General features: G+C 41.7%; 1 protein-coding gene across 2 annotated transcripts in view; it reads right to left on the reverse strand.

Annotated features, from left to right (window-relative positions):
* The window catches only part of LOC115100041 (hippocampus abundant transcript-like protein 1), a 166,986-nt gene that overhangs the window by 18,584 nt on the left and 120,725 nt on the right, over positions 1 to 27,677 (reverse strand). For both annotated transcript variants that reach the window (XM_029618204.1, XM_029618213.1), the window contains exons 9-10: positions 22,189 to 22,301; positions 5,363 to 5,460 (exon numbers count right to left, since the gene is read on the reverse strand). In XM_029618204.1, the coding sequence (XP_029474064.1) occupies positions 5,363 to 5,460; positions 22,189 to 22,301 (211 nt within the window). The remainder of the gene's footprint in view (positions 1 to 5,362; positions 5,461 to 22,188; positions 22,302 to 27,677) is intronic.

Below are 27,677 nucleotides of genomic sequence, written 5' to 3' on the forward strand. Positions count from 1 at the left end.
AACAAAAGCCAGAAGGACGCTGGGTGCGTAGGGACACGAATAGCCAGCAGGAAAAAGGGGGTGATATTGCATCTGTGTAAGTCTCCGGTGAGACTTCATTTGAAGTACTATGCACAATTCTAGAGATCGAACCTTTCAAAGGAGAGAAACCAAATCAGTCAGTGCAGAGAGCAGCTACTAAAACATTCAATGATCGAAGCATATGAGGACAGAAATATCTAAACTTGTATGCTGGACAGAAAGGAGATGAGAGATTTAAAAATATCCAAGGAATAAATGCCCAGGGGGCAGACCTCTTTCCACAGAAAGGAGGATCTAGAATAAAAGGTCAATGGATGAAGTTAAAAAGGGGTAGACTCAGGAGTAATCGAAGGAAATATTTATTTTTACAAGTGTGGTGGACACATGAACAGCCTCTCTGTAGAGGTGGTGAAGACAAAGACAGTATAAGACAGGTCTGCTTGCGCTTAACATTCGCCCATCATTCTCCGGACTGCACTCGCCCATCACTCTCCGGACTGCACTCGCCCATCACCCTCCGGACTGCACTCGCCCATTACTCTCCGGACTGCATTCGCCCAACATACGTCCATCATACATACAGCACTCTTCTAACATTATCCGCCCAGCACTCTTCAAACCGCATTCGTCCAGCACTCTTCAGACAGCATTCACCTAGCACTCCTTCTGACCGTAACGATTCCTACAGTCTTCCACTTCAGCCACTTACATCCCAACATGAACCCCCTCACAATTCCCATCATCCACAATCCCAAATGGAGAACACCAAAGCCCCCTTCCCCCCCCCCCATCACAATCGTCAACAGAGGCTCAGGCCCATCTTGCTGACACCAGCCACTCAATTCCTTGGTCTAACTCTCTTCTCACTCACATTGATTAATGCGCAATCGATCGCTAAGAAAAGTCATATATTCAACGACTACCTATCCGATACAAAACCTGACATCTGTGCTATCACAGAAACCTGGTTAAAACCCTCCGACACTGCGCTAATAAATCAGCTACCCATACAGGATTACGATGTTCTCTCTATTCCCAGACCCAAAAAAAGAGGAGGTGGACTTCTCCTCGCAGCCAAAAAAACACTGGGTCTGACTTTGCAGACTTCCAATAACATATCAAAGATTGAATTTGCCCTATTCAACTCAAAACATCTGACGATCGGCCTAATCTATGCTCCCCCCGGAATACTGGAAGCTGACCCATCCTCCATCATAGAACTTACAGCAAACACCTAAATTCCAGAAAACCTACCATCCTCATGGGAGATTTTAATCTGCACGTAGATATCCAACCTCATTCTACCAACTGTAAAACTCTTCTCTCCTCTCTCAACAATATGGGTTTCAGACAAATTGTGTCTGAACCAACACACAAAGCAGGCCATACGCTGGACCTTATCTTCATAAATGAAGGTATCACAACCCACACCACTCCAACTTGCACGCCAATACCTTGGTCAGACCATCGAATTATATCATCGGTTTTAAAAATTAAAGAACTTCCACCACAATCCACACAACCAATAACTATATCACTTAGGAAACAGTGCTCAGGAGACCAACTCAGTGAACACTTAGCCAAGGAACTTGAGCACCTAGACCTATCCGACAAACTCAGCAACTTCATCATGGACCAACATCACTAAAAAGGTTGCAGATCAAATTTGCCCCATGACAACTAAATCTATCAATCCAAACAAAGACAACAGGAGACCCTGGTTCACACCAGAGCTAAAAAATCATAAACACGAGTTGAGATGCAAGGAACAAAATTGGCGAAAAAACCCATCTTCAACCACCCTCCTCATCTACAAATCATGCCTTAACTCATACAGAAACAACATCAACACAACAAAGAGAATATTCTTCTCCAAAAAAATCCACCACCTCATTTTTGATTCAAGAGCTCTTTTCTCCTATGTATCAACCCTCACAAAACCCCCGGCACCTACCATTCCAGACGATCAAGCACTCAATAAAGCGAACGAACTGGCAGACTTCTTCAACAACAAAATCACCTCACTCCTAGCCCCCCTCAAGGGACCATCTACATATCCAAAACACGTAATCAACCTCACCCCCCCAATCTTCGCGATCACCCGCTCAACAAACACCACACTCAACCGCTCAACAACCACCACTCCCAACAGATCAACAACCATCGCACCCAAATGTCAAACAACCCAACACTTCACTAACAGTGCTCAACACTTTTGAGCTCACATCCACTCTAGAAATAGAGAATATTCTCAAGAAGATAAAAACCATCCTCCCATCCATCAGACCATATTCCATCCAACAAACTGAGTCTGATCACCAACACCATAGCCAAACCTTTAGCAGACATTATTAACTGCTCCTTCAACCAAGGACATGTCCCGAACCAACTCAAGTTAGCCATGCTCAAGCCGCTCCTCAAAAAACCCAACTTACCCACCTCAGACCCAGCTAACTTTAGACCCATAGCAAACCTCCCTTTGATTGCCAAAGTTATGGAGAAAGTTGTAAACAAACAACTTACAGAATATCTTGACGAAAACAATATCCTCACCTCAAACCAATTTGGCTTTCGTAAGACTATGAATACCGAATCATTATTAACATCATTATCAGACACTATCATTTTCAACCTAGAAAAGGGCCAACCTTGCCTCCTCGCTCTCCTGGATCTCTCATCAGTGTTTGATACTGTTAACCACTCATGCCTCTTGCAACGCCTAATAGACATCGGCATTACAGGAGTAGCTTTTAACTGGTTAAAATCATTTTTGGAGAACAGATCATACAAGGTCAAGATAAATAACAAAGAATCCCACACCATCGAATCCAAAAGGGGGGTACCTCAAGGATCATCCCTCTCCCCGACTCTTTTCAATATTTATCTGCTCCCACTCTGTCAACTTCTTACTAACCTTAAGCTAAGACATTACCTATACGCGGATGATATTCAAATCCTAATCCCTATAGAAGATTCCCTACACAAAGCCATATCATACTGGAATAAATGTCTGTCAGCTATCAACAATCTACTCACCAGCCTCAACTTGGTTTTAAACAAAAACAAAACTGAAATCCTCATTATAGCACCGGAAAACTATTCCCCCTCCCCACATTCTAACACTAACCAACATCTGGACACCTCGGGGCTCTCCACCTCGCAACAAGTTAGAGACCTGGGAGTCATCTTAGACAGCAGACTCAGCCTCAACAAATTTGTCAACAACACAACAAAAGAATGTTTCTTTAAACTTCAAACATTAAAGAAACTCAAACCTCTCCTCCTATACAGAGACTTCCGCATGGTTTTACAAGCCATCATACTCCCAAAGCTGGATTACTGTAACTCTCTCCTCCTAGGCCTACCAGCATACACCATCAAACCACTTCAGATGGTCCTGAACGCCTCTGCAAGAATTCTATCAAATGCCAAAAAAAGAGATCATATCACCCCAATTCTCCACCATCTCCACTGGCTTCCGATTAAATACAGGATCCAGTTCAAGTCTTTAATGATGATACATAAGGCCTTACACAACATCGCACCTCTCAACCTAACATTTCAAATTCAATTACACACATCCGTGAAACCAACCAGAAGCGCCTATCAGAACAGACTAATCACACAACCGGCGAAATCCGTTCTGAGGAAACGTGCATTATCCACAGCAGGCCCTTCACTCTGGAACTCGCTCCCTCCAGACCTTCGTTTGGAACCATGCCACTCTACATTTAAAAAGAAACTTAAGACTTGGCTGTTCAAACAAGCTTTCCCCTAGAGCCAAGAACATGAAGAAAAGTCTTTGCAAGCCCACAACGATTTATTCAGATCTATTATTTTCTTCCTTTTTTCAATCAGAAATTTACACATGCTGACTTCATATATACTACATACATATACTCATATTGACTTCATATTTTCCATGTTATTCATTGATTTATTAACTGCATGTTTATTAACGGTTAAATATCATACACTATTTGCTTACTTCGTTTAATTTGTTCAATGTAAAAACTTGCTTACTTAGTTTTTGTTCAATTTAAAAACTTCTTTTTTATTCTGTTCTATGTAAACCGCTATATGTAGCGATAGTTACTGTTCTTTGTGAACCGGGGTGATATGTATATTATACAGGAACCTCCGGTATATAAATTATTTAAATAAATAAATAAATAAATAAATAGATAGATAGAAGAATACATGGACAAGTAAAGAGGATCTCTAAGGGAAAGAAGGGACTATAAAGTTGAGCAAGAGATGTGGATGGGCAGACTGGATAAGCGGTATAGTCTGCCTTGTTTTATCTTTCTACATTTCTATGAGATGTATGTGCCCATGTTTTATTATTTTAATTGTATAATATATACTAGATGTATGCAGAGCAACACAGAAATAATGAACAGTCTCTATTCCTTGGAGCTTACAATTTAGTCAAGATGACTAAAATAGTAAAGGCTTTGAGTTAATACAGTGAAGCGACGATTGGGAAGAACTAAATCAGATAGGTTATAGTGGGGATCAATTGAGGAAGAGGCAGTAATACTATTCTTTGAGACACTAAATTGACATCCAAACTGATCAGCATTTCAAGTTAACTTACAATGGATCTCTGCTATTCTAAGCAATTCACTAAAAACAAAAACAAAGGAATTCTAAAAGGTGGGGTTGAATTGAGGATAAGGACCACTTCATTTCAGTGGGCAAAGCTGCAAGGAATTTGGTTATTGCCCCACAAACCAGTCTATATAAGAAGCAAAACATGAGTTTTGTGGCTAGTACGCACAGAAAAAATGAACCCTCCATCTAGCATTTTTATTAGCAGGTAAATGCATTTCAAAAGCCTTTCAGACAATTACAATAAACAAGAAAAGGCACACAGAAACATATGGGCTTATCTAGAATATAAACTCTGTATATCCTAGTACGAGTTACCATGTTTCTCAGAATGTAAGGCAACTCCTCTTAAATAGGCACAGACAAATTAGTTGGTTTATTATTGATAATATGAACATGGATGTTTTATTGTAAATGTTACAGCTACTTGTTTTATATTTTATAATTGCTGAATTTTGACTTTCATTAGTTTTACTAGGATTTTTATGAGTTTATTGTATTACTATATTAATTTTGTTAATAGCTCTCCTGAAGCTTATCTGAATGGAAAGGCATGTTAGAAATAAAAATGATGAAGCTGGTAAGATAAGATGGAACTTGAAACTCTTGTGTTGTCATATTCTGTTTTCCTATGTTCAAGCTTTCAAATATCTACCTATAAGTGAATGCACAACTTAATTCACAAACAAAACATAAAAAGTGAAAAAAAGAAAACGTTTTGACTCACCTTGCTGATCTGGCTGTGCATTGCGTGAAACAAGAGCACTGACTGCTGGGAATGTAATACTTGACATAGCTGCTACAGCTCCGGCTGCCCACATCATCCTACACAACAAAAATCAATCTTCCTTAATCAGAAGCCAAAACAAAAACAATAAAAATGTGGGAGTTTTAGCTGTATTGGTCCTGGTGAAAACTGGAATCTTTGTAGGATTTGATGTGTGTTATTGAACCAACATATAAATAAACAACTAGTAATAAATGACCTTTTGAGATATGACACAGATCTATGTGGTCTCAAAATTATACATCACATTTTTTGATTCTTATACTGATTCAACATACATCACAACCTAAGATTCTACATTATGTAGTGGTGCACCAAAGCCAGAGGGAGTGCTGTCATTTCAGGGCTGGGTGACCCTTTCCACCAGCATCTTCACCCCAGCTCAGCCTACCCCACAATACTGTTCTTCATTGTTCTCTTTGGCTGCTGATTGCAGTCAATGACACACAGCAGCAGCTGTAACCACACTAGGGACAGAAGAGCACCTGCTGAGGAACATGGGAGGCTAATGATCCTGCTGCAATAACTCGAGCCTAGTGAGTTGACTGGTGATGGGCAACGGGAGATTGGGGGAAAAAGGTGTTTGCAGGCAGAGGAAACTGGTGCTGGGCACGAGGGGGAAGGTTCAGGACAGGGAGACGTGGCGTTAGGCAGTGGTGCTGTGGGAAGAGAAGGGGAGAGGGATTTAGGACAGGAAGAATTGCCAGTACCATCACCGTGAGTGCAGGGAAGCTTTCACCCTATAGGTGGTTCACAATAGTCCAGTTTTTCCAGGGTTTGTATTAAGTTTGATTTTTTATGATTAAGTATTTCTCTGAAAATGGTGATAATGGTGGCATAAACACAAGCATGGGCCCTTGAGACCCATAGTATGCATCTGCACATGTGTAACAAATATAGGCAGGAATACATTGCAATATCATGGGGCTTAATGTATAGTTTCAGCTTCTTATTTTGCTTTTCATGCATCTGACAGTATATAGGAAAGAAAAAAAATACTTCAATTAATCTTATCTTGGGTAACAAAATGTACATATCAGTCGTATAAACCTGAAAGCTCAAGAGTCATATATGGCTCTTCATGTATCTATATAAACATAAGAATCGACATGCTGGGCTAGAACCAAGGTCCATTGAGCCCAGCAAATCTTCACTAGAGACCACTGTTCTTTCTGTACGTCTCATGTGGAATGCGAAAGTGGCCCCCAACCCCCGACGCTCATACCTAATCCCCACCCCGAGTTAGTAGGTGGCCCTCCCATAGGGATACAAATACCTGTCTAGGGCATAGGCACTATAGTAAGGCGCTCTCTCTCTCTCTTCCTTCCCCCCCCCCCCCCCGGAGCTGGAAATGTCGTGCACCGCGATAAACCTTTACTGCCCGCTAGCGCAGTATGTAACGCACATGAAAGGGTTGTAGCTATTAGCCGCGATAGGAGCCGCGCTAACACTGCGGCTGTTTCGCCGCACACGATACCTGTTTCCTGCTTTATTTATTTATTTTTAGATTTTTATATACCGGTGTTCCTATATGAAATAAAGATCACATCGGTTTACATTGAAACAGAACATGAAAATTGCCAAAAGGCATTACATAGAACAAGGTTATGAAACTTGGAACAGGGTACATAAGTTCAAAATTTAACAATAACGTTGTAACATTGATGACCAAAAGATAAAGGAGAAAAAAAAAAAAAAAAAACTTAAACAATTAAGTTGACAGGTCTTATTGAGCATAAAAATTATAACGTATAAGTGAGAAAGCCTCAAGTGTCCTGCAGCAAGAGATTAGATACCGAAGTAGGTAGTGGTATGGAAAATGGGGGTTTGTGAAGAAGATATGTTCTTGCTGGTTGGAGGGGAAAAAATGATGATCATGGTCCTGGAAAAGCTTGGCTAAAGAGCCAGGTTTTAAGTTTTTTTTTGAATGAAGAGTGACAGAACTCAAGCCGAATGTCTGGTGGGAGCGCATTCCATTGAATGGGGCCTGCTGTAGATATGGCACGTTTATGATGCGAGGATTTTGTTGAAGGTACATAGAGTGTGCCTTTATATGCTCCTCTGATGGGTCTAGAGGAGGAGTGAGGGCGTAGTTGGTTACATAATTGAAGAGGAGAGATATTGTGAATGGATTTATGAATTACGGTGAGTACTTTATATAGGATCCTTTGCTTTATAGGCAGCCAGTGGAGGAGCTTGAGAATGGGGGTGATGTGATCTCTTTTATTCGTATTGGTAAGGATTCTGGCTGCAGAGTTCTGTAGCTTTACATATGCTCCGCCCCAACTCCACCCCCTGAATACCAAATTACAAATTTGCATTCGCAAATCGCGTTAACGGCTGTTAGCGCGATTTGCAAATTTATCGCACGCGGTAACTCCTTGGAAAATGAGGCCCTTAATCAGCAATATTCTTTTGAAAATAGCTGGTTAAGAATTATCTAGCTACAGAGGGCTGGATAACTAAAACCTAACTGGTGATGTTCAGACACAGCTGGTTAGATTTTTAAGTTACCTGGCTACATGTAGCCAAATAAATTTAGGGCATTATATTCAGCAGAAAGTTTATCTGGATAACTTTAGCTAGATAATTTGTATACTCGCTGGCTTACTGAATATGCCTCTAAAGTTTATAAAAACAAAATCCTGCATATCATCTCCATAGATCCTTTTCACAGAAGATGCAGTTTTATGTGGGAGACAAGAAGAATTACATCAAATATTCAATGCAAGGCTCCCAGTTTTGTGTAGCAGATTATGGGTAGATTCTGAGGCACAATTTCAAGATTCAGTGGTATATTTGCATATATTGCACTAAAAAGCCTATTTGTATTTAAAATAATGTATTTTGTTAAAAGTAATTGTAACCTGTTTTAGGTTAATCTAGATAAGCAGTTCTCAACCGGTGTGTCGCGACACACCAGTGTGTCACCAAGAACACACAGGTGTGTTGCCACACTTCCCAATCCCCCACTGACCCAGCTGCTACCCGGTCCTCCTTCGCCCGGGCTTAAAATGCTGCAGCCTGGGCGGAACACGGCACAACAGCTGGAGTCAGCGGCACCGGCGTGCTCTCTTCTTCCTGCACCCGGGAAGAGGAAGTGGTGAGCAGCAGGTACGTGCGCGGGAAGAAGAGGCCATGCTAGTGCGGGCAGCATCGGCCCGAAGAAAAGAAGAGAGGCACGGCCTGAAGGATGAGCAGCGCAGCTACAAGTAAAATAAGGAACAACGTCAACCCTCTCGGCCGATGGGACTACTTTCTCCGTGAGGGCTGAAAATGAAGGAGGTTGCTGCTGCCGCTAGTTCCAGCGGGGGGGGGGGGGGGGAGGAGAGAGAGTGAATCAGCAAGCATGCGTTTGAGAACGTGTGTGTGTGTGTGTGTGTGTGTGTGTGTGAGTGAGATAGCATGTATGTGAATAATTGAGAGCCTGCCTGTGAGAGAGAGAACATGAATGTAAGTTTATGACTGAGAACCTGTATGTGTAAGTTTGTGATTGAGGAATATGAAAGAGAAGCCGAAGTCCTCAAAAGTATTTATTAGAAAAGCAATATTCCAGTAAATGCCTGACTCAAGGCCTGAGTTTCACCCAATCGAGGGCTGCTTCAGGGGCTGTTCATGGCAGCTTTTGTCAAATGACAGGAGACAATATAGTTCTCATACCTCATAAATTCAAGTACAAAAACATTTGATAGTTTGTGATTGAAAACCTGCTTGTGTGAAAGAGTATATGTGTATGATTGAGATCCTTTGTGTGTGAGAGAGATCATGTGTATGTATGATTAAGAGAGCATGTATATCTGTGAGTGACAGAGCTGGTTTAGGTGAGGGAGCATGTATTTATTTATTTTATTTATTTATTTAAAGGGTTTTTGTATACCGGGATACATTGGGAACATCATCTCGGTTCACAGATAACTAAACATAGCAACAGGCTTTACATAGAACGAGTTACAAGGTGAACGTTAATAAAAGTAACCATGATAAGGTAAGTATGTGATTGAGAGCCTGTGTGTAAATGAGAGAAAGAGAGCATGTTTGTAAGCATGTGAATGAGAGTCTGTGTGTGAGAGAAAAAGACAGCACGTATGTGTGTGACTGAAAACCTGTGTGTATACGTGAAAAGATAGACAGCATGTGTGTAAATGTGTAATTAGGAGCCTATACAAGTGAGAGAGAAAAAGCATGTGTATATGTGAGCGATTGAGAGCCAGTGTGAGAGTGAGAGAGAGAGAGAGGAGAAGCAAGCAAACCACCTCTCCTCCTGCTAATTCAAAACAATCGCAGGACACCTGGATATCAAATGTTCCCAGGTATGCAGATCAAAACATTTTTTGTATCCTTATTTTTCATTACTGGGTCTTTGTGTCTGCTATTTTGAAATATTTTATTGGTATCTAAACATTTTTATATGAGTTTTTAATTATCGGAAATTCCATTCATCAGCAGTTTTGAAATAATCTGTTCTTTTTGTTAGTATTGTTTTACTGCTACTGATTTTATATTTCTTGATTTGTTTTATAAAAGGATGGGTGATGTTTCTTTTTTTCCTTTGTTACACTGCATAGACAGACTCTGGCTTGTTGCGGTTTCCAATTCAGTTTTTGTCTGCATGCTTCTTGCTATGCGTTTTGGTCTCTTTATTCTATGTTAGGTGAGGGACAGCACATGTGATTCAGGTGAGGTTCTCTGCTGGCGTGAAGTTTCTGTGTAGGGCTCTATAATAGCCTGACTTGGTCCGTTTTCCTAATAGGAGATATATTGGTGTCTTAAGGCCTGGTGTAATATTTTCAGTGTTGCCTTTTCTTAGATAAGGTTCTTAGGTAAGGTGGTTATTTATTTATTTATTTAAGAGCTTTTATATATCGATAACCTTTTGCACATCATATCGGTTTACAAGAAACAGTAATGTTTACATGGAACAATTGTTATGATATATAGTTAACAGGATAGTAAATAAATACAACAATCAGGGAGTAAATATAAAGCGATAAGAGAGTAGTATTAACATGTGTGTTGGACTAAGAACAGATGGTAGCATATATATAATTAGCAGGGAAAAGAATAACTAAATCGTTAAGATAGCATGACTATGTATAATAGGTAATGTATAATTAACAGATGAATTTACAGATGGTTACTGTTTAAGTGCTGGAAATTGGTGCTGTTTTGGTGTGGGATGTTTACTATTTATGCAATTTCTGTTCAGACAGAATACGTATCTTTTCCTTGTGTCATTCTTAACAATAAAAATAATTACCGGACCTTGACTTTTTATTTCCGCCATGAATTGTAATGAGCAGAGTGTCACACATGTGAGCGTGGCCTGTCAGGTGTGTCACGATGGGAAAAAGGTTGAGAACCACTGGTCTAGATAACTGTCTATTCTTCTTCATATATTTCAGATTTTTTTTTAATTTTTTACTTTTCAATTCTTTATCTCTCACCAACCTTTTCATTTCAGTCTCTACTTTTACATGTCTACTTCATTTAATCATTCTCCCTCCTACAAGCTTTCATCCTCTCCCTTAGTCTCCTTTCCCCCTTCACGTACATCCCTATTTACCCACTCCCATCTAGTTTTAAATCTCTCTCAGACTCCTGCCTTCCATCTTCACTCAGATTTCGCTGCCAAGTAGTCTGGACCACTATTGCTGCCTTCCTCCATATGTGCCATTGAGAGCAAAGTAGAAAGCAAGAGGAAGTGGTAGTACCAAATCCAGTGCTGCCACCAGAGAATCCAATACCTGAGATGGTCCTACATCTTGAGACTCCACGCAGGCAACACAATTCTCACTTGACTTGACCCTGAAGCCTGAGTAACCTTTTCTTTGTCATACATACGCATCAACTTTTAGTATCAAACTGAACACAAAGCTACTTTAAATTCTGAGTACTGGCAACTATTTAGTTTTATACTGATATGGTACTTTATGTTTTAGATGTGTTTAGCAATTACCTGTTAGGAATAGTAAAGTAATATGTTTTTTATTAGTTTTAACTGTATTTTTAACAGCTAAATTCTATATGCATGTTCTCTTTTTAAATATTTTAGCTGGTTTCACTATTTATTGAATGTCTTATTGTATTTCTCTATTGTATTATGATTGTGAACCGTTGTGAAGGCTATGCCGGTGACAATATATAAAAAATAAACCATAAACCATAAGTTGACTGCCTCACACCAAGTCCTGTGTTACTCTACACTGCTCATTTCACTCAGAGAAGTAAATTGTCCCAATATGGGTAAATCAAAATGTATTTTAGATGAAGAGCCATTGCTACCACTACCATCATCTTGGAAAGGGTTCTTGGAGCTGTGGCCAGGCTAAATTGGAGCGCTCAAAACTGTCACGAACTTCAGGTATTTCTGGTGCTCTCTCTTTATAATAGGCCTCTGTCAAATCCAAGGAGATAAATTCCTCTTGTTTTACTGCCACCATGACCAACCAACCTAAGCATCTCTATTTTGAACCAAGAAACCTTCAGTGCCTTGATGACCTATTCCAAGTCCAGAATAGGTTGAAAGGTGCCTTCCTTCTTGAAGCTATGAAGTAAATGGAATACCTTCTTTGTGCCCTCTGTAAAACTGGAACTGCTGATTATAGCCCCTATGCGAAGAAGACAGTCTAGCACAATGTACACCTTTTTTTTTGGTTTTTCACACACAAACACACGGAAACATCATAAAAGAATATGAAACAGAACACGGAAATGTTATTGTATACTACTCCTATGGTCTCCAGTACCCACTGATCTGTTGTTATTTGGACCCACCTCTGATAAAAGGCCAAAATGTGACTACCTATCAAAAATTCCAAAGACTAGGCTCTTACACATTCATTGTTATCATCTGGTACTAGCAGTACCCCCATGTTCCCATTTCTGCCTCCTATTTTGGAGCGTTGAATGATCTAAACTTGTTACAGAGACAGCCCTGCTGAGCAGCTCATATCTTACCTAACTTATACCACCTAGAATCCCGAAAACAAGTTCTAGCCTGTGCCCTCTGAAAAGCTCCCTTAGGCTTATCCTCGGGAAGCCTGGGAGCTTTATACACTCCTAAGTCTTTACTCAGCTTCTCAAGATCTTTTTCAAAAGAGAAGTTTCCCTTTAAAGGGAAGCTTTGCCAACCGACTCTTAGACACAATCGTCCACCTAATTCCTCAACCATAGTAAGTGATGAGTCACAACAATGGTCACCATACTCTGGTGCCAAGGCCCATATGAGGTCATAAAACACAGTGATCAGAAAGGCCGCATCTGGCTCCAGCTGAGCAGCCGCTTCCAACTGTTCCCCAGCCTCTCCCATGGATCCCTCCTGCAGATGCTGAGAAAAGTGCTGACATGCTCTAGCCACAATACCATTAGACACCACCACCTGCATGGCAAGCAAAGAGGCCTTAAAGACTTCCTCACGGTAGTCTTCCTCACGACTGCACAAACCAGGATGTTCTCTCACTGTGCCCTTAACTTCTCCCTATCTTGTGCAAGCAGAGGGTACAGTTTAGCCATAGTCTGGCCCACCTTAAAATTATCTGGCACATATAATTTTTCCCTTCTATGGAAGGGGAAGGCTTTTGCAGGTCTCCTTTTGCCACCATGATAGGATCCTCCTCAGACTTATCCTCTGCCCCCTTATGCACAAGTTGAGGATAGTTCTTCCTTCCTGAACAAAGCACATATGAATCATTCTCCTCCCTGAACAAGTATTGCCCCTCCTCCAAACCTCCCATCACTTTCGTGGTCCTCCTTAAAAGAACTTCATTGAAGCACTAGTTTTCAAAGAAATCTTCTCTCCCATTTTGGGTAAAATCCATCTTGGAGAAGACCTAATCATGCTGTGCTGTAGGCTTCTAGAGCCTAACAATGAACACAGTATGTGCCTTAATCAGAAAGACTTGGGCCTTTGTTTGGTGCCAGGGAGGCAGATTTCAATATGCCATACTTCCTGCATCTACCAGATAAGTGGATATTCCGTAGACTCTCTTGTTGCCCTGGGATCTAGAAGCCTTGCTGTTTTGGCCTTCACTTAATGCCTTGCAGTGTTAAGGTCACTACCCCCTGCTACCCTATTTTTCTGAAGGTGCTTTCAGGGAGACTGGCATGCTGGGGACCCCATCCCCCACTACAAGCATCAGCCTCCAAAGGAGCAGCCCAAACCTTCTAAATTCCTTTTCACCTAGCCTAGGCGAGGCACAGCTCACAGCACAGGGTGCTTGTCTACTTTGCTGCAGGCAGAGAATATTGGTAGGCTGAGAATGCAAAGGACTCTGAAGGGAGACATCATCAAACCTGTTCTGTCTCCATCTGATGCTAGGGGAGCATAAACTGGTTTGATTAGCTGAAGATGAAGTATGCTCTCTCTTTTGACTATCAACTGACATCTAATTTTCTTCCCTTACAAGACTATAAACCACAAGGTATACCATGTACTGATTGCTTCTTTCTTTTTGCAGGTATTCAGAACAATTCAGATAAGTATGGTTCCAGAAAAGAAAGTTAAACATTATGTTTTAAATAAAGAAAATATTAAAAAAGAATTGTTTTAAGAGTATTTTTCAGAAATTCAATTCTCCTAAGCATTCTTTCTGGTAAGTACAATTTTATCATCTGCTGACTCTAGATATCCAAGTATAATGCAAAGTAATATTTGTCAATAGATAGATTCTACTGTAATTTAAAGCTGCTAAAAGTGTGGAAATATTTCTGGTCAGAAATGTGTACATTTTGAGAGATTATCACTCTCTGACATCACTTGGGTTCATTAGCATGCTAGAATCAACACTTTCTTCAGGTCCACAGACCCTTTTTGTTTCCTTTCCAGTATCTGGTCCTCTACTTTACTATGCAAACTTTAAAAAAAATTAATATTTTTTATTTGTATTACTTTTATTGATTGTATGTTACCTTGAGTTTTTGAAGCAAGTCAAATAAGTAATAAATAAAACAAAGAATTGCTACTCTGTCATTTCCTCCACAAACTAAATAAGAATGTCCTCCATTTGCCAGATATCTTATTGAAATTTTCTGACTAATGTAAAAATAAATAAACAAATAAATAAAAATACATATTTTCCCATCTTAGGTTTCAGAATTTTTTTTTTTTTTTAATAGGACTGCATAGGAAGATTTGTTTTGGTTAATATAAAAGCTTTCTATTTTCCTTTGCCTTTTATTAACACAAATCAGTTACTGAAGTGAAAAGTACAATCATTTTGTCTCATGTATTTTTAAATCCTTGTTAGAGCTCATAATATTCCATTGTCTCCCACAAGCATTCATTACCCCTGACAGTTTGCCTTTGTTTTATGCCACTGATTGCCTCTGACAGCACCAGTCCTTGTGAGCGTCTAAAAGTTTCAGCTGTTACAGTTAACATTTAAAAACATACTTCTGGGTACATAAGTGAGTTCTCTCAAAAACAGCACTATTTTAGGAATGTCAGACATTTTCAGAGCTTTCAGAGCAATTCTCACACTTACTTCAGACTACTGCGGCTTTATTTTACTTTCCATAGTACTGCTCCAAACATTTTACTGTCTATCCTGCTTTCTTGGATTGTCCTTCCTTACCTTTGTTTCTGATATACCTTATATCTTAACTGTCAATTTTCTTATTTTTAACTAAGTATTCATTTTTTTTTTCAGCCACTAAATATGATAGTTTTCTGTCACAGCTCTCTATATTTTTTGTTATAGCCCCCTATATTTTCATGTAACATAAGAACATAAGATATGCCATAATGGGTCAGACCAAGGGTCCATCAAGCCCAATATCATGTTTCCAACAGTGGCCAAGCCAGGACACAAGTACCTGGCAAGTACCCAAACATTAGATAAATCACAAGCTATATTGCTTATTAATTCACGTAATAGCAGATTATGGAATTTTCTTCTAAGAATTTATCCAAACCTCTTTTAAACTCAGTTACGCTAACTGCTGTAATCACATCCTCTGGCAATGAACTCCAGAACTTAACTATGCACTGAGTGAAAAAGAATTTTCTTTGATTTGTTTTAAATGAGCTACTTGCTAACTTCATGGAGTGCCCCCTGGTCCTTTAATTATCCGTGAGAATAAACAACAGATTTACATTAACTTATGCATGTCCTTTCATTATTTTGTAGACTTCTATCATATCCCCCACCTCAGGTGTGTCTTCTCCAAACTGAACAGCCCTAACTTCTTTAGCCTTTTCTCATAGGGCAGCCATTCCATGCCCCTTATTTTGGTTGCCCTACTCTGCACTTTCTCCAGTGCAGCTGTAACCTATTTGAGATGCGATGACCAGAATTGCACACAGTATTCAAGGTGCGGTCTCACTATGGAGCAATACAGAAGCATTATGACATCCTTCTGTTTTATTTACCATTCCTTTCCTAATAATTCCTAACATTCTGTTTGCTTTTTTGATCGGAACAACATACTGAGCCGACAATTCAATGTATTATCCACTACGATGACTAGATCTCTTTCCTGGGTAGTAACTCCTAAGATAGAATCTAACATTGTGAAACTACAGCAAGGGTTATTTTTCCCTAAATGAATCACTTTGCACTTGTCCACGTTAAATTTCATCTGCCTTTGGAAGCCCATGTTTCCAGTCTCACAAGGTCCTCCTGCAATTCATCACAAACCACTTGAATGTGTATGAATGGAGAAATTACTTGCCTGATAATTTTGTTTTCCTTAGTGTAGACAGATGTACTCAGGACCAGTGTGTTTATGCTTCCCTGCCAGCAGATGGAAAAGGAGCAAGCTGATGTCACAGTATATTTAGCCCTGCAGTGACCCCAGCCTGCCAATATTCTCTTCAAAAGCAATTGTGGATAGACTAGCAAAAAAACTTGATTAAAAAACATGATTAAAAACCGGTAACCAGAACTGTACTCAACCAACCATAAACACTGAACTCACGTAAGATTCTAGGTACCCCAAGCTAGGGACTGAATGAACAGTTACCAATAATCCCTGGGGACCCATAGCCCCACAGGAGGGCTACTGAAACATTCATACAGCAGTTGAGGGCGGGAAGCTGAGTCCATCTGTCTACACTAAGGAAAACAAAATTATCAGGTAAGTAATATCTCCATTTCCTAGCGTGTAGACACTTGGACTCAGGACCCATGGGATATACCAAAGCTACTCCCCAACAGGGTGAGAAGCTGCCTGAGGTCGTGTCAAAACCACACGTGCAAAGGCTGAATCCTTCCGGGCCTGCACATCCAGATGATAAAACCTGGAAAAAGCGTGTAAGGAGGACCACGTCGCAGCTTGGCAGATACAGTCGGGAAACAGACTAACCTCTGCCCATGGCACTGCCTGAGCCCTAGTAGAATGAGCCCCAATCTGAGAAGGCAATGGCTTTCTAGCATCCACATACGTGGCCGTGACTACCTCCTTAATTCAATGAGCTATGGTAGCCCATGAAGCCGGAGCACTCTGTTTACTCCCGCCATGGAGAACAAACAGGCGATCCGTCTTTCGAAAAGACTTGGAGACCTCCAGATACTGCTTGACATCAGAGGAGCACAAGAGGCAAAAATCCTCTGCATCCCTGACCTTATCCAGAGATGGACTTATTCAAATGAAAGTCTGAGACTACCTTGGGCAAGAAGGATGAAACAGTACGCAACTGTAGTGCCCCATGAGTCACACGAAGGAACGGCTCCCAGCAAGATGAGGCCTGAAGCTCAGAAATTCGACGTGCAGAATATATAGCCACCAGAACACAGTCTTCCAAGGTCAACACCCGTAAGGAAAGGAACATAAGGCCCGCCAAAAAATACAGCACCAAATTAAGACTCCACAATGGAACTGGTAACCTAAAGGGAGGCCTAAGATGCTTCACTCCCTTCAAAAAACAGGCCAAATCAGGATGAGATAACAAAAACACCATTCACCAGGTCTCTAAAACAGGTAAGAGCCACAACCTGCACCTTCAAAGAATTAAAGGCCAAGCCTTTATTCAATTCACCCTGCAAAAAAATCCAGAATGACAGGTATCTTAAATGAACGAGGAAGAATACCCCGCTCCTCACACCAGGCCTCAGAAACTGTCCAAAACCGCACAGAAGCCAAGGAAGTGGAGAACTTGCAAGCGTGGAGTAAAGTGGGAATCACCGCAAAGGAATAACCACGCTTTAACAGGCGAGCCCTCTCAAGGACCTCTGCTGAAGATGGAGAATACTGGCAGACTGGGGTCACTGCAGGGATATATATATATATATACTGTGACGTCAGTTTGCTCCATCTCCATCTGTTGGCAGGGAGCATAAACCCACTGGTTCTGAGTCCATCTATCTACACACTAGTAAATTCTTATTTTTGGAAAATAGGTAAATTACCCAATAATCTCCCAAATGTCACTCAATCACAAGAGGAATGTAAAAGTGTGGAATCTTTGTGCTGTGCCTCTGGTCCCTGTAGGGCTCCTTTATGTTGTCACACTCATTTCAAATAAGGGCCCAATGGCCAAAATAAAACCCCTTTGCATTTAAAGTGGCAGTGGGGGCTTGTCCCAAGCTCTCTGCCACTTATTTGGTTTCCTCTTAATTCCCTGCAGAGATCCTATGGGGCCATGATCAGATCCTATTTCCAGGCTCATGGCATCATCCAATTTCATCACCATCTGAATCTTGTTTCCCTTAACACTAGTGGCAGTGGAAGCAGGCGTTCATGTTCCTGCTGAATGCCTTCCCAACCCTCAACTGCAGCAGCAGCTCACAACCAGTGCTCCCCCCTGCTTTTTGGCTCTTTTTCGTCAGCCCAACAACAGGAAGCAGATTGCAAACCACCCACCACTTCCTCTGACCCTGACTGCCGCCATTGCTATTCCCTGCAATGGAAGGCAGACATCGGCGTTTCATTGCTGCCTCTTTGGTACCAGTACCGCCTTCCTCTTTGCTGACACAGCCCTCTCTCACTTGGGCCAAGACAGCAGCCAAAAGAAAACAAACTCAGACTCCCTTAAGCCACTTTTATATAGACTTTTACAACCCCTTCCTCCTTTGCGTCATCCATGTGCCAGCTAAGCCCGGTGCATGGGCCCTGAGAGACTGATGGGCATAGATGCTCCCTAACACAAGGTACAAAAACAAAAAAACTTACATTTTTATCCATTGGTTACTGTAAAATTTATAAGTATTTTTTTATGAAAGATTAATATATAGATAAGGTTTCAAAATAAAATTGGTATTGTAAAAAATTGCATAAATATTTGGTCACCACCCTTTGGCTGCATAGTATTACTATGGGATTTAATTACCTCTTATGTGAATGTGGAACACTAAAGAATTCTGTTCTTAGGGCTATTCTCTCCTCACAATGTATAGCTATACTCAATATTCAACACAAATGAGGACTATCAGACTTTTCTAACTAACAAAGACATTTTTTTCAAAACTCAGAATTAGTATCAGAATATTAGTGCTCAATCGTCTAGGCTCTTGCCCTTACAGGGCTACAACCATATTCATGGCAACAACAGCACTTGATTGTTAACCTCATTTACCAATTCCCATTAAAACACAATTTTTTATTTTTTATTTTTGCACTTTAATTTACTATGTCACTTATCTTCTTGCTTTTTTTCTCTGTGAAATCTCCAGCTCCTTCCATCACCTCCTCTCGTGACTCAGACTATCACTGTTTTAGTGACTGTAAAAGCTTTTTTAACCTCCCGCTGTTTTTGTGACTGTTAAAACCTTTCAACCTCCCAACATTGCAATGTTTCGGCGGCTCCTCTCGCCTGCTTCAGGGGATTCTTCCTGATAATGAAAAACACACACACTGTCACACTATTCCCTTGCAACAAATTTTTCTCTCGATTTGCAGTTTCCTGGCATTTTAACACAACGGGACTCGCTCATTTTGTTGGCCGCTCACGGCTCCACCCTGCAGCACAAAAACCGAACGGCGTCTCCACGCTCAGATAGCTTCTTGCGAACTTCCTGATATTTAAACACCCCTCCTCTCTGAAACTCTCACCAATCACAACAGACTGGAAGATGATCCAACTAATATGCTAAAAGCACAGATAGATCAGTTATTAGAAGAAGCTTTTGTGTAGGACTGGATCACAATGAAGGAATATAGTTTCCTTAAAGTAGATCATCCGAGAGTTCCTGTCTTTTATCACCTACCAAAGATCCATAAGAGTCTTGATAGACCACCTGGATGCCCAATAATATCGGCACGAGGGTCTTTATTGGAACCCTTGTCCCAATTTGTTGACACCTTTTTTAAGGCCATTGGTTCCTCATCTTCCTTCCTATATACGTGATTCGGGAGATCTAATGAACACCTTAGAAAATATAGATATTCAATTGGAAGGAGTGTCCCTGGCAACAGTTGACATAGTGTCATTGTACACTAATATACCCCAGGATACGGCACTGGAAGTATTAGAAAAGATCTTAAAACAACGAGGGATTAGAGCCCGTACCCCTGTTTCTTTTGTTGTTCAGCTAGCTAGCCTAGCTCTAAAAGAAACGTTTTTCATTTTTGATGGAAAATACTACCAACAAATAGGGGGGACAGCCATGGGGGCAACCATGGCTCCGAGTGTGGCCAGTTTATATGTAGGTTGGTTTAAGGAACAATGGTTAAAAATTTGTCCGTATAAAAATATCATCTTGTTTTGGCGGCGATTTATAGACGACATCATTATAATGTGGGCTGGAGAACAAGCGCTTTTTGAACAATTTATAAAGTGGTTAAATTCTTGTGACCCCTCTCTTCAATTCACTTACACTTTTGGTAATAAAGAGGTTCCATTTCTAGATATTCTAGTTTCAATCAGATCTAATGAGTTCTTTTTTTCAATATATAAAAAACCAATGGAAAGAAACACATTGTTGGAGTACTCGAGTCATCATCCTCAACAGCTTATCCATAGTATACCTTTTGGACAGTTTTTAAGGCTATGGAGGTTATGTTCGACCACAGATGAATTTAAGAAACATTCAAAAGAAATGAGAGAAAAATTTCTTAGTAGGGGTTACCCAGAAAAGGTGGTCCGGAGAGAGTTGAAAAGGGCCCGCTGGAACAACAGAGAGTTATTGTTAACTCCTCAGCCAAAAGCGAAAAAGAATAAACTTACCTGTGTGTTACCCTATTCAGCTGGTATAGGGAAAGTAGTAAACAGCATAAAAAAACACTGGCACATTCTGCAAGTACATCAAGTATTTGCAGAGCGCCCATGGATAGCTTTTAAAAAAAAAAGGAAATAATATCAAGGACTTAGTTGTTCATTCCATGTTTAAAAAACCTCAGGAGAAGTCCTTTGAAGTAGCAGGTCACTTCCCATACAATGCGTGCACCGTGTGTGAGAATGCATGTTCAAATATAGACATTCCAATATCAAAGCTGCACTTCTATAAACCTCAAGTAAGATCAACTTGCACCACCCAAGCGGTGGTGTATGCAATTTGGTGTCCATGCGAGTTACTGTACATCGGGAAAACTGTGAGAAGTCTGAAAACGCGGCTTATAGAACATAGGAGTGCGCTGAAGTGTATGAGATTAGAAGCCCCGATGGTGCAACATTGTCTGGAGAAGGGCAATGCATTTAATAGCATGAAATGTACAGTGTTAGAGGTTTTGAAAGAAAATGAACGTGGTGGCAATTTGAATTTAAAATTAATGCAAAAAGAACAGAAATGGATCTTTAAATTGCAAACCACGTACCCATCCGGTTTGAACAAAGAGGTTGACTGGTGGGTTTTTATGTAGTAAAAGATCTGATTGGTTGAGACATTGAATGAGTGTTGTGATTGGTGAGAGTTTCAGAGAGGAGGGGTGTTTAAATATCAGGAAGTTGGCAAGAAGCTATCTGAGCGTGGAGATGTCGTTCGGTTTTTGTGCTGCAGGGTGGAGCCGTGAGTGGCCAACAAAATGAGCGAGTCCCGTTGTGTTAAAATGCCAGGAAACTGCAAATCGAGAGAAAATTTTGTTGCAAGGGAATAGTGTGACAGTGTGTGTGTTTTTCATTATCAGGAAGAATCCCCTGAAGCAGGCGAGAGGAGCCGCCGAAACACTGCAATGTTGGGAGGTTGAAAGGTTTTAACAGTCACAAAAACAGCGGGAGGTTAAAAAAGCTTTTACAGTCACTAAAACAGCGATAGTCTTTGAGTCACGAGAGGAGGTGATGGAAGGAGCTGGAGATTTCACAGAGAAAAAAAGCAAAAAGATAAGTGACATAGTAAATTAAAGTGCAAAAATAAATAAAAAATTGTGTTTAATGGGAATTGGTAAATGATGTTAACAATCAAGTGCTGTTGTTGCCATGAAAATGGTTGTAGCCCTTTAAGGGCAAGAGCCTAGACGATTGAGCACTAATATTCTGATACTAATTCCCTGAGTTTTGAAAAAATTTATTTGTTAGTTAGAAAAGTCTGATAGTCCTCATTTGTGTTGAACACTAAAGAATGCCACAAAATAAGCCTATAATTCTTTAAACTAACAAGTATGCCAATATATTTTAACTGCTCTAATTATTCACCTTACAAGTATTTATTAAAATATAGTGTCTTTGAAAAGAAATACTTTGCAACATTTTCAATAAAAAACTTTATGGTATACCTAATTCCTAAAGTGGGTTATTTCACAGAATTTTTAAAACTATATTCTTAGATGGGAAAAATTATATATGTTCTAGAATTGTTCCCTCCCCCTTCATCATGTAAAGAGGTTATGCTGTTTGTTTTATATTCTTTATTAAAACAACTTCAATCTTTTATAGAAAGTCAAATAAGCACACTTACCAAGTTTGAGAGCCAAAGCCATACCAAGTCAACTGGAGCATTTGGAAGCCAAGACCAAGGAGGACTGTGTTTTTGTTCCCTATCGATCTCATAAAGATACTCAGAATTAAAGTCTTGGGGAAGAAAAAAAACAAACATTTTATATTCAGGGTTAGAATTTTTTTTCTACTCCTATGAAAATATTGATTCCTTTGGAATTTTTTTTTTTTTTTTTTTTTTACTAATACATCATATTAAACTTCACTCGTAATTATTTTGTTTTAAACAGTTATTAAAAATATGCCCATTTATGTCTCATGCCTTTCCCACCCAACTGCTAAATAGAGTAATTTTACAGCTTTCTTACACATCAAGCAATGCAGCATCTTCCTATGACTGAGAAAGCAGGATACAGGGTTTTGGGTTTTTTAGATTTATCCTATTGCTACTCAGTCAGCCAACAGGTGAAGTCAGAGCAGTAGTTACATCAGATTTTCTGTCAATGAATGCATGTATAGTTTTAGCAGCATCCTGGGTCAACAATAGTATCAGGACAATTAGGGCCAGAGACCAGAAACTTTATATATATATATATATATATATATATATATATCTAAAGATGGCAAATTCCAAGGGAACAATTAGCACAGGGTTGAGCTACATGTCATGTGAGTGGGGAGGGGAAAGAACTTGCTAGACAGGACGAGAGCAGTTCATCAGAACAAGGCTCAAGATTTTGAAGCTGGAAACCAGCAGTTGCTTTGAACAGTTTTTAAACACACACAACAGCCCAGAAGGTAAGGAATACCATAGAATACTTTTGTTACCTTGTCCCTAAACATCCAATTTGCATTTCTAAAAACATAATGAAATGTATGAACTGGAGTTCTAGTTTCTTTGTAACCACTGTTTGCCACATCAAAGCAAAACTTAATTTCTGCTGGGCTTCTTTACAGCTACCTGCTCCCTTTCACATGTCCTCTCAAGTTGTTTCTCTGTAATAAGCAGGCATTAGCTAGACATTACACGTGGGTGACATCACCCAACAGTACTGATACAGACCCAGCACTCAGAGCTTAGTAAAGCAAAACAAAAAAAACATTCACTTGAGTTCCTGCACATGCACACTGTCTCATCAGCCCCTCGGTCTGATCTTTGTCCAAGCTACTGTATGGACATGTCCGAGTCGCACTCATTTTTTCAATATTTGGTCTTGTGCCTCGTTACTACCTTGCTGCTCTGCTATTTTCTTACTGCTGCATTGACAGCTCCGCAAACAACTTTTCAGGTCTTAAAAAAATAAATGAGTGAAGAGAAGGCCAAGACCAATAAGCCCATACTTCGCTGCTTCAAGGAATGTATCTGTGGGAGCTGTATATTCATTATGGATACACACACTGTCTGCTATTACTACTGTACCATGCCTGAAAAATGGAGATCCTAAGGAGGGTGCTGGCCAAGCTTTGGCACAGGGCTGAACAGCAGAACCGCTCCTTGTCTAGGAGTAAGGCATCATTAGGCACTCAATGCAATGAGTCAAGGAGAGAATCTCCCCCCAACTCAATCCCATATGCAAAGGATAGGCTCTCCCCCAGCCAATGGCATTGGTTCCTGGATCCACCTCTGGTCAGGGGGGTTCAGTTTAGTGAGGGAAAACTGCAACACTGAACGAGATGCCAAGAGCAGCATTCAAACAATGAGAGGTAACCCCATCAGGGCCATCCATCTCAAAGCAGAGGAAAAGCTTGGTGCCTCTGGCACAGGGGTAAAACACAGCAGGAGAGAGCCTTGTTGGTTAGGCCCTTCATATTCTATGGTACAGAAAAAGCAAATGTTGCTTACCAGTAACAGGTTTTCTCACAGGACAGCAGGATGTTAGTCCTCACATATGGGTGACATCATCAGGATGGAGCCCAATCACGGAAAACTTCTGTCAAAGTTTCCAGAACTTTAACTGGCCCCTACTGGGCATGCCCAGCATGGCACCAACCCTGCAGCCAGCAGGGGTCCCCCCCTTCAGTCTTATTTGAAAGCTACAGGCAGTGCCGAAAAATAAAACAACAAAACGTTACGAACCCAAACCACGGGGCGGCGGGCGGGTTTCATGAGGACTAACATCCTGCTGTCCTGTGAGAACACCTGTTACAGGTAAGCAACATTTGCTTTCTCACAGAACAAGCAGGATGGTAGTCCTCACATATGGGTGAGTACCGAGCTGAGGATGTCCAAACGTACCCAACGGTGTGCAACAGGCACAACATCTGGGGTGGAATTTGGTAGAGGGCATCCTGAACCCCACCGGGCAGGAGGAAGAGTGTTGGTACGTCACGTTGGAAATAGGTTACGCAGGACAGACTGGCCGAAGATGGAATCTTGTTTTCCGGCTTTGTCCAAGCAATAGTGGGCTGCGAAAGCATGGCGAGAACTCCAGGTGGCAGCCCTGCAAATGTCAGGAAGCGGCACCGATCGTAGGTGTGCTACTGAAGTCGCCATGGCCCTCACAGAGTGTGCTTTAACATGGGGTCTTGAAAAGGAATGCCTGCTTGCTGATAGCAAAAAGATATGCAGTCCGCAAACCAGGAGGAGAGAGTCTGCTTACCCACAGGTTGCCCTAATTTGTTGGGGTGGAAAGAGACGAATAACTGAGTGCTCTTCCTGTGGGCAACTGTACGGTCTACATAAAAAGCTAGAGCCCGTTTGCAGTCAAGGGTGTGCAGAGCCTGTTCCCCTGGATTGGAATGGGGCCTGGGAAAGAAGGTAGGTAGTACGATGGATTGATTATTGTGAAACTCCGAAACTACCTTAGGTAAAAACTTAGGGTGAGTGCGGAGTACCGCCCGGTCCGGCAGGAGTTTAGTGTAAGGCGGATAGGTAACTAAGGCCTGTAACTCACTAACCCTGCGAGCTGAAGTGATACCCAAAAGGAAAATCACTTTCCATGTGAGATATTTTAGTGAAGAGGCTCGAATTGTGGTTTCATGAGCCGACAGATAACCAGATTAAGATCCCAAGAAGGGGCCGGAGGACGTAAAGGTGGCTTGATGTGGAGCAAGCCCTTTAGAAAGCGTGTTACAAGGGGGTTGTACTGATATAGGGACATCCCCGACACCTTTATGGAAGGCGGCTACCGCACTGACATGCATTCTGATGGAAGATGTCTTGAGAACTGACTCTGACAGATGCCAGAGATAGTCCAAAAACTGTGGGATTGGACAGGAAAAGGGATCAAGGGACTGAGAAGCGCACCATGATGTGAACCTTTTCCATTTATAGGAGTAAGATTTTCTCGTGGAAGGCTTCCGTGAAGCAATCAAGACACGGGAAACTGGGTCTGAAAGGTTAAGAGGTTGAAGGATTAACCTTTCAACATCCATGCCATCAGGGACAAGACCTGAAGACTGGGATGGCGTAGGCTCCCATTGTTCTGAGTGATCAGAAGTGGGTCCTTTTCCAAGGGAATGTGCCTGCGGATGGAGAGATCCTGTAGTATTGGAAACCACACTTGGCGTGGCCAGTGAGGTGCTCTCAGGATCATGGTTCCCCTGTCCTGACTTAGCTTCACGAGAGTCTTCGAGAGAAGAGGAAGTGGAGGGAATGCATAAAGCAGACCGGTTGTCCATGAGAGGGAGAATGCATCTCTGGGCTGAGAGCCTTTGCTGCGAATGAGGGAGGAGTAATTGTCCACTTTGTGGTTCTGAGGGGACGCAAAGAGATCTGTCTGAGGATGACCCCATTGTCAGAAAATGGAGTTCGCTCCTGAGGGGTTGAGAGACCACTCGTGCGGTTGAAAGACCCGACTCAGTTTGTCTGCTAGAACATTGTCCACTCCCGGTAAGTAGGTGGCCCTGAGGAACATCGAGTGGGAGAGAGCTTCCGCCCAAATCTGCACAGCTTCCTGAGACAGAAGGAAGGAGCCTGTGCCTCCCTGCTTGTTGATGTACCACACAGCCACCTTTTTGTCCGTCTGAATCAGGATGACTTGGTTTGATAGGCAATCCTGAAAAGCCCTGAGAGCATATCGCATTGCTCGAAGCTCCAGGAAATTTATTTGGTGTTTGGCTTCCTCTGGAGACCAAAAACCCTGTGTCTGCAGATTGGCCACGTGGGCTCCGCACCAGAGGTTGGAAGCGTCGGTGATGAGAATGACTTGCAGATCTGGCACTTGAAAGGGCAATCCCTGGAGGAGATTGGTCTGATTTTTCCACCAGGCGAGAGACAGACGGAGTGAGTCGGTAATGGGACAATGGTCGACAGAGGTTGAACAGCTTGAACCCATTGTGACCTCAGAGTCCAATGCATGAGTCTTATGGCCAAAGGGGCCATTGGTGTGACATGGACTGAGGACGCCATGTGTCCGAGGACGAGGAATTGACGAGCTGTTGCAGCATTCTGAGACTGCAACTGGTGAGCAAGAGACACGAGAGTTAGCGCTCGTTGTTGAGGTAGAAAAGCTTTTGCCTGCAAGGTGTCCAAGTCTGCCCCAATGAACAACAAGGTTTGAGATGGGACTAAATAAGGTTTTTCGTAATTGACAAGAAATCCTAGTGAAATTTGAGTGTGCAGAGTCAAATCGAGGGGACGACCGAGCCGCTTGCTGGGTTGGAGCCCTGATTAACCAGTCGTCCAGATAGGGGTAGACGTGAACACCTTCTTTCCTGAGGAAAGCTGCGACAACTATGAGACATTTGGTAAAGACTCCTGGTGCAGACGCTAGGCCGAACGGAAGGAATCTGTATTGATAGTGCTTGGGGCCACTAAAAACCTTAGGTACTTGCAATGAGTTGGAGTTATCACAATGTGTGTGTATGCGCCCTGGAGGTCCAGAGAGCAGAACCAGTTTCCTCTTTGTAGAAGAGGTAGAAGTGATCCCAAGGTTACCATCTTGAACTTTTCCCGCTGGAGGTACTTGTTGAGAGCACGTAGGTTCAGAATTGGACGAACACCCCCCGATTTTTTGGGGATCAGAAAGTACCGGGAATAGAACCCTAGGCCTTGCTGGGAGTGCGGAACGGGTTCTATTGCTCTTGACTGGAGAAGGAGGGAGACCTCTTGATCCAGAAGAATGGCGTGATCGGATGTTCTCCACGTCTGCAGAGGTAGGGAGTCCGGTGGTAGGGCGAGAAAGTTCAGATGGTAACCCTGAGCAATGATTGCCAATACCCATTGGTCGGCTGTGACTGACTGCCACATGTTGTAAAAGTGGCACAATCGGCCTCTCACTGGTATGTTTGAGAGAGGACTCTGGCTGCTGCTCTCCAAGCGGAAGTCAAAAACCTGAAGCAGGCCCCTGGGGAGCTGCTTGTGGTTTTTGTTTTCGGGCTTGGCGAGGCTGAGGTTTTTGATAAGGTCTCGTAGTACGGGATCTTGCTGGTGGCGGTTAGGCCTTCCTTGGACGGTAGAACGACTTCTTAGAGCCCTTCCTGAAGGGCTGTCTTGAGGAGAAGTCGGAAGGCATCAAAGAGAGCTGTTTGAGAGTCTCATGATGGTCCTTTAATTCAGCCACCATTCAT

Source organism: Rhinatrema bivittatum, chromosome 1, assembly GCF_901001135.1.
Source record: "Rhinatrema bivittatum chromosome 1, aRhiBiv1.1, whole genome shotgun sequence".
In the NCBI taxonomy this organism is placed as follows: Eukaryota; Metazoa; Chordata; class Amphibia; order Gymnophiona; family Rhinatrematidae; genus Rhinatrema; species Rhinatrema bivittatum.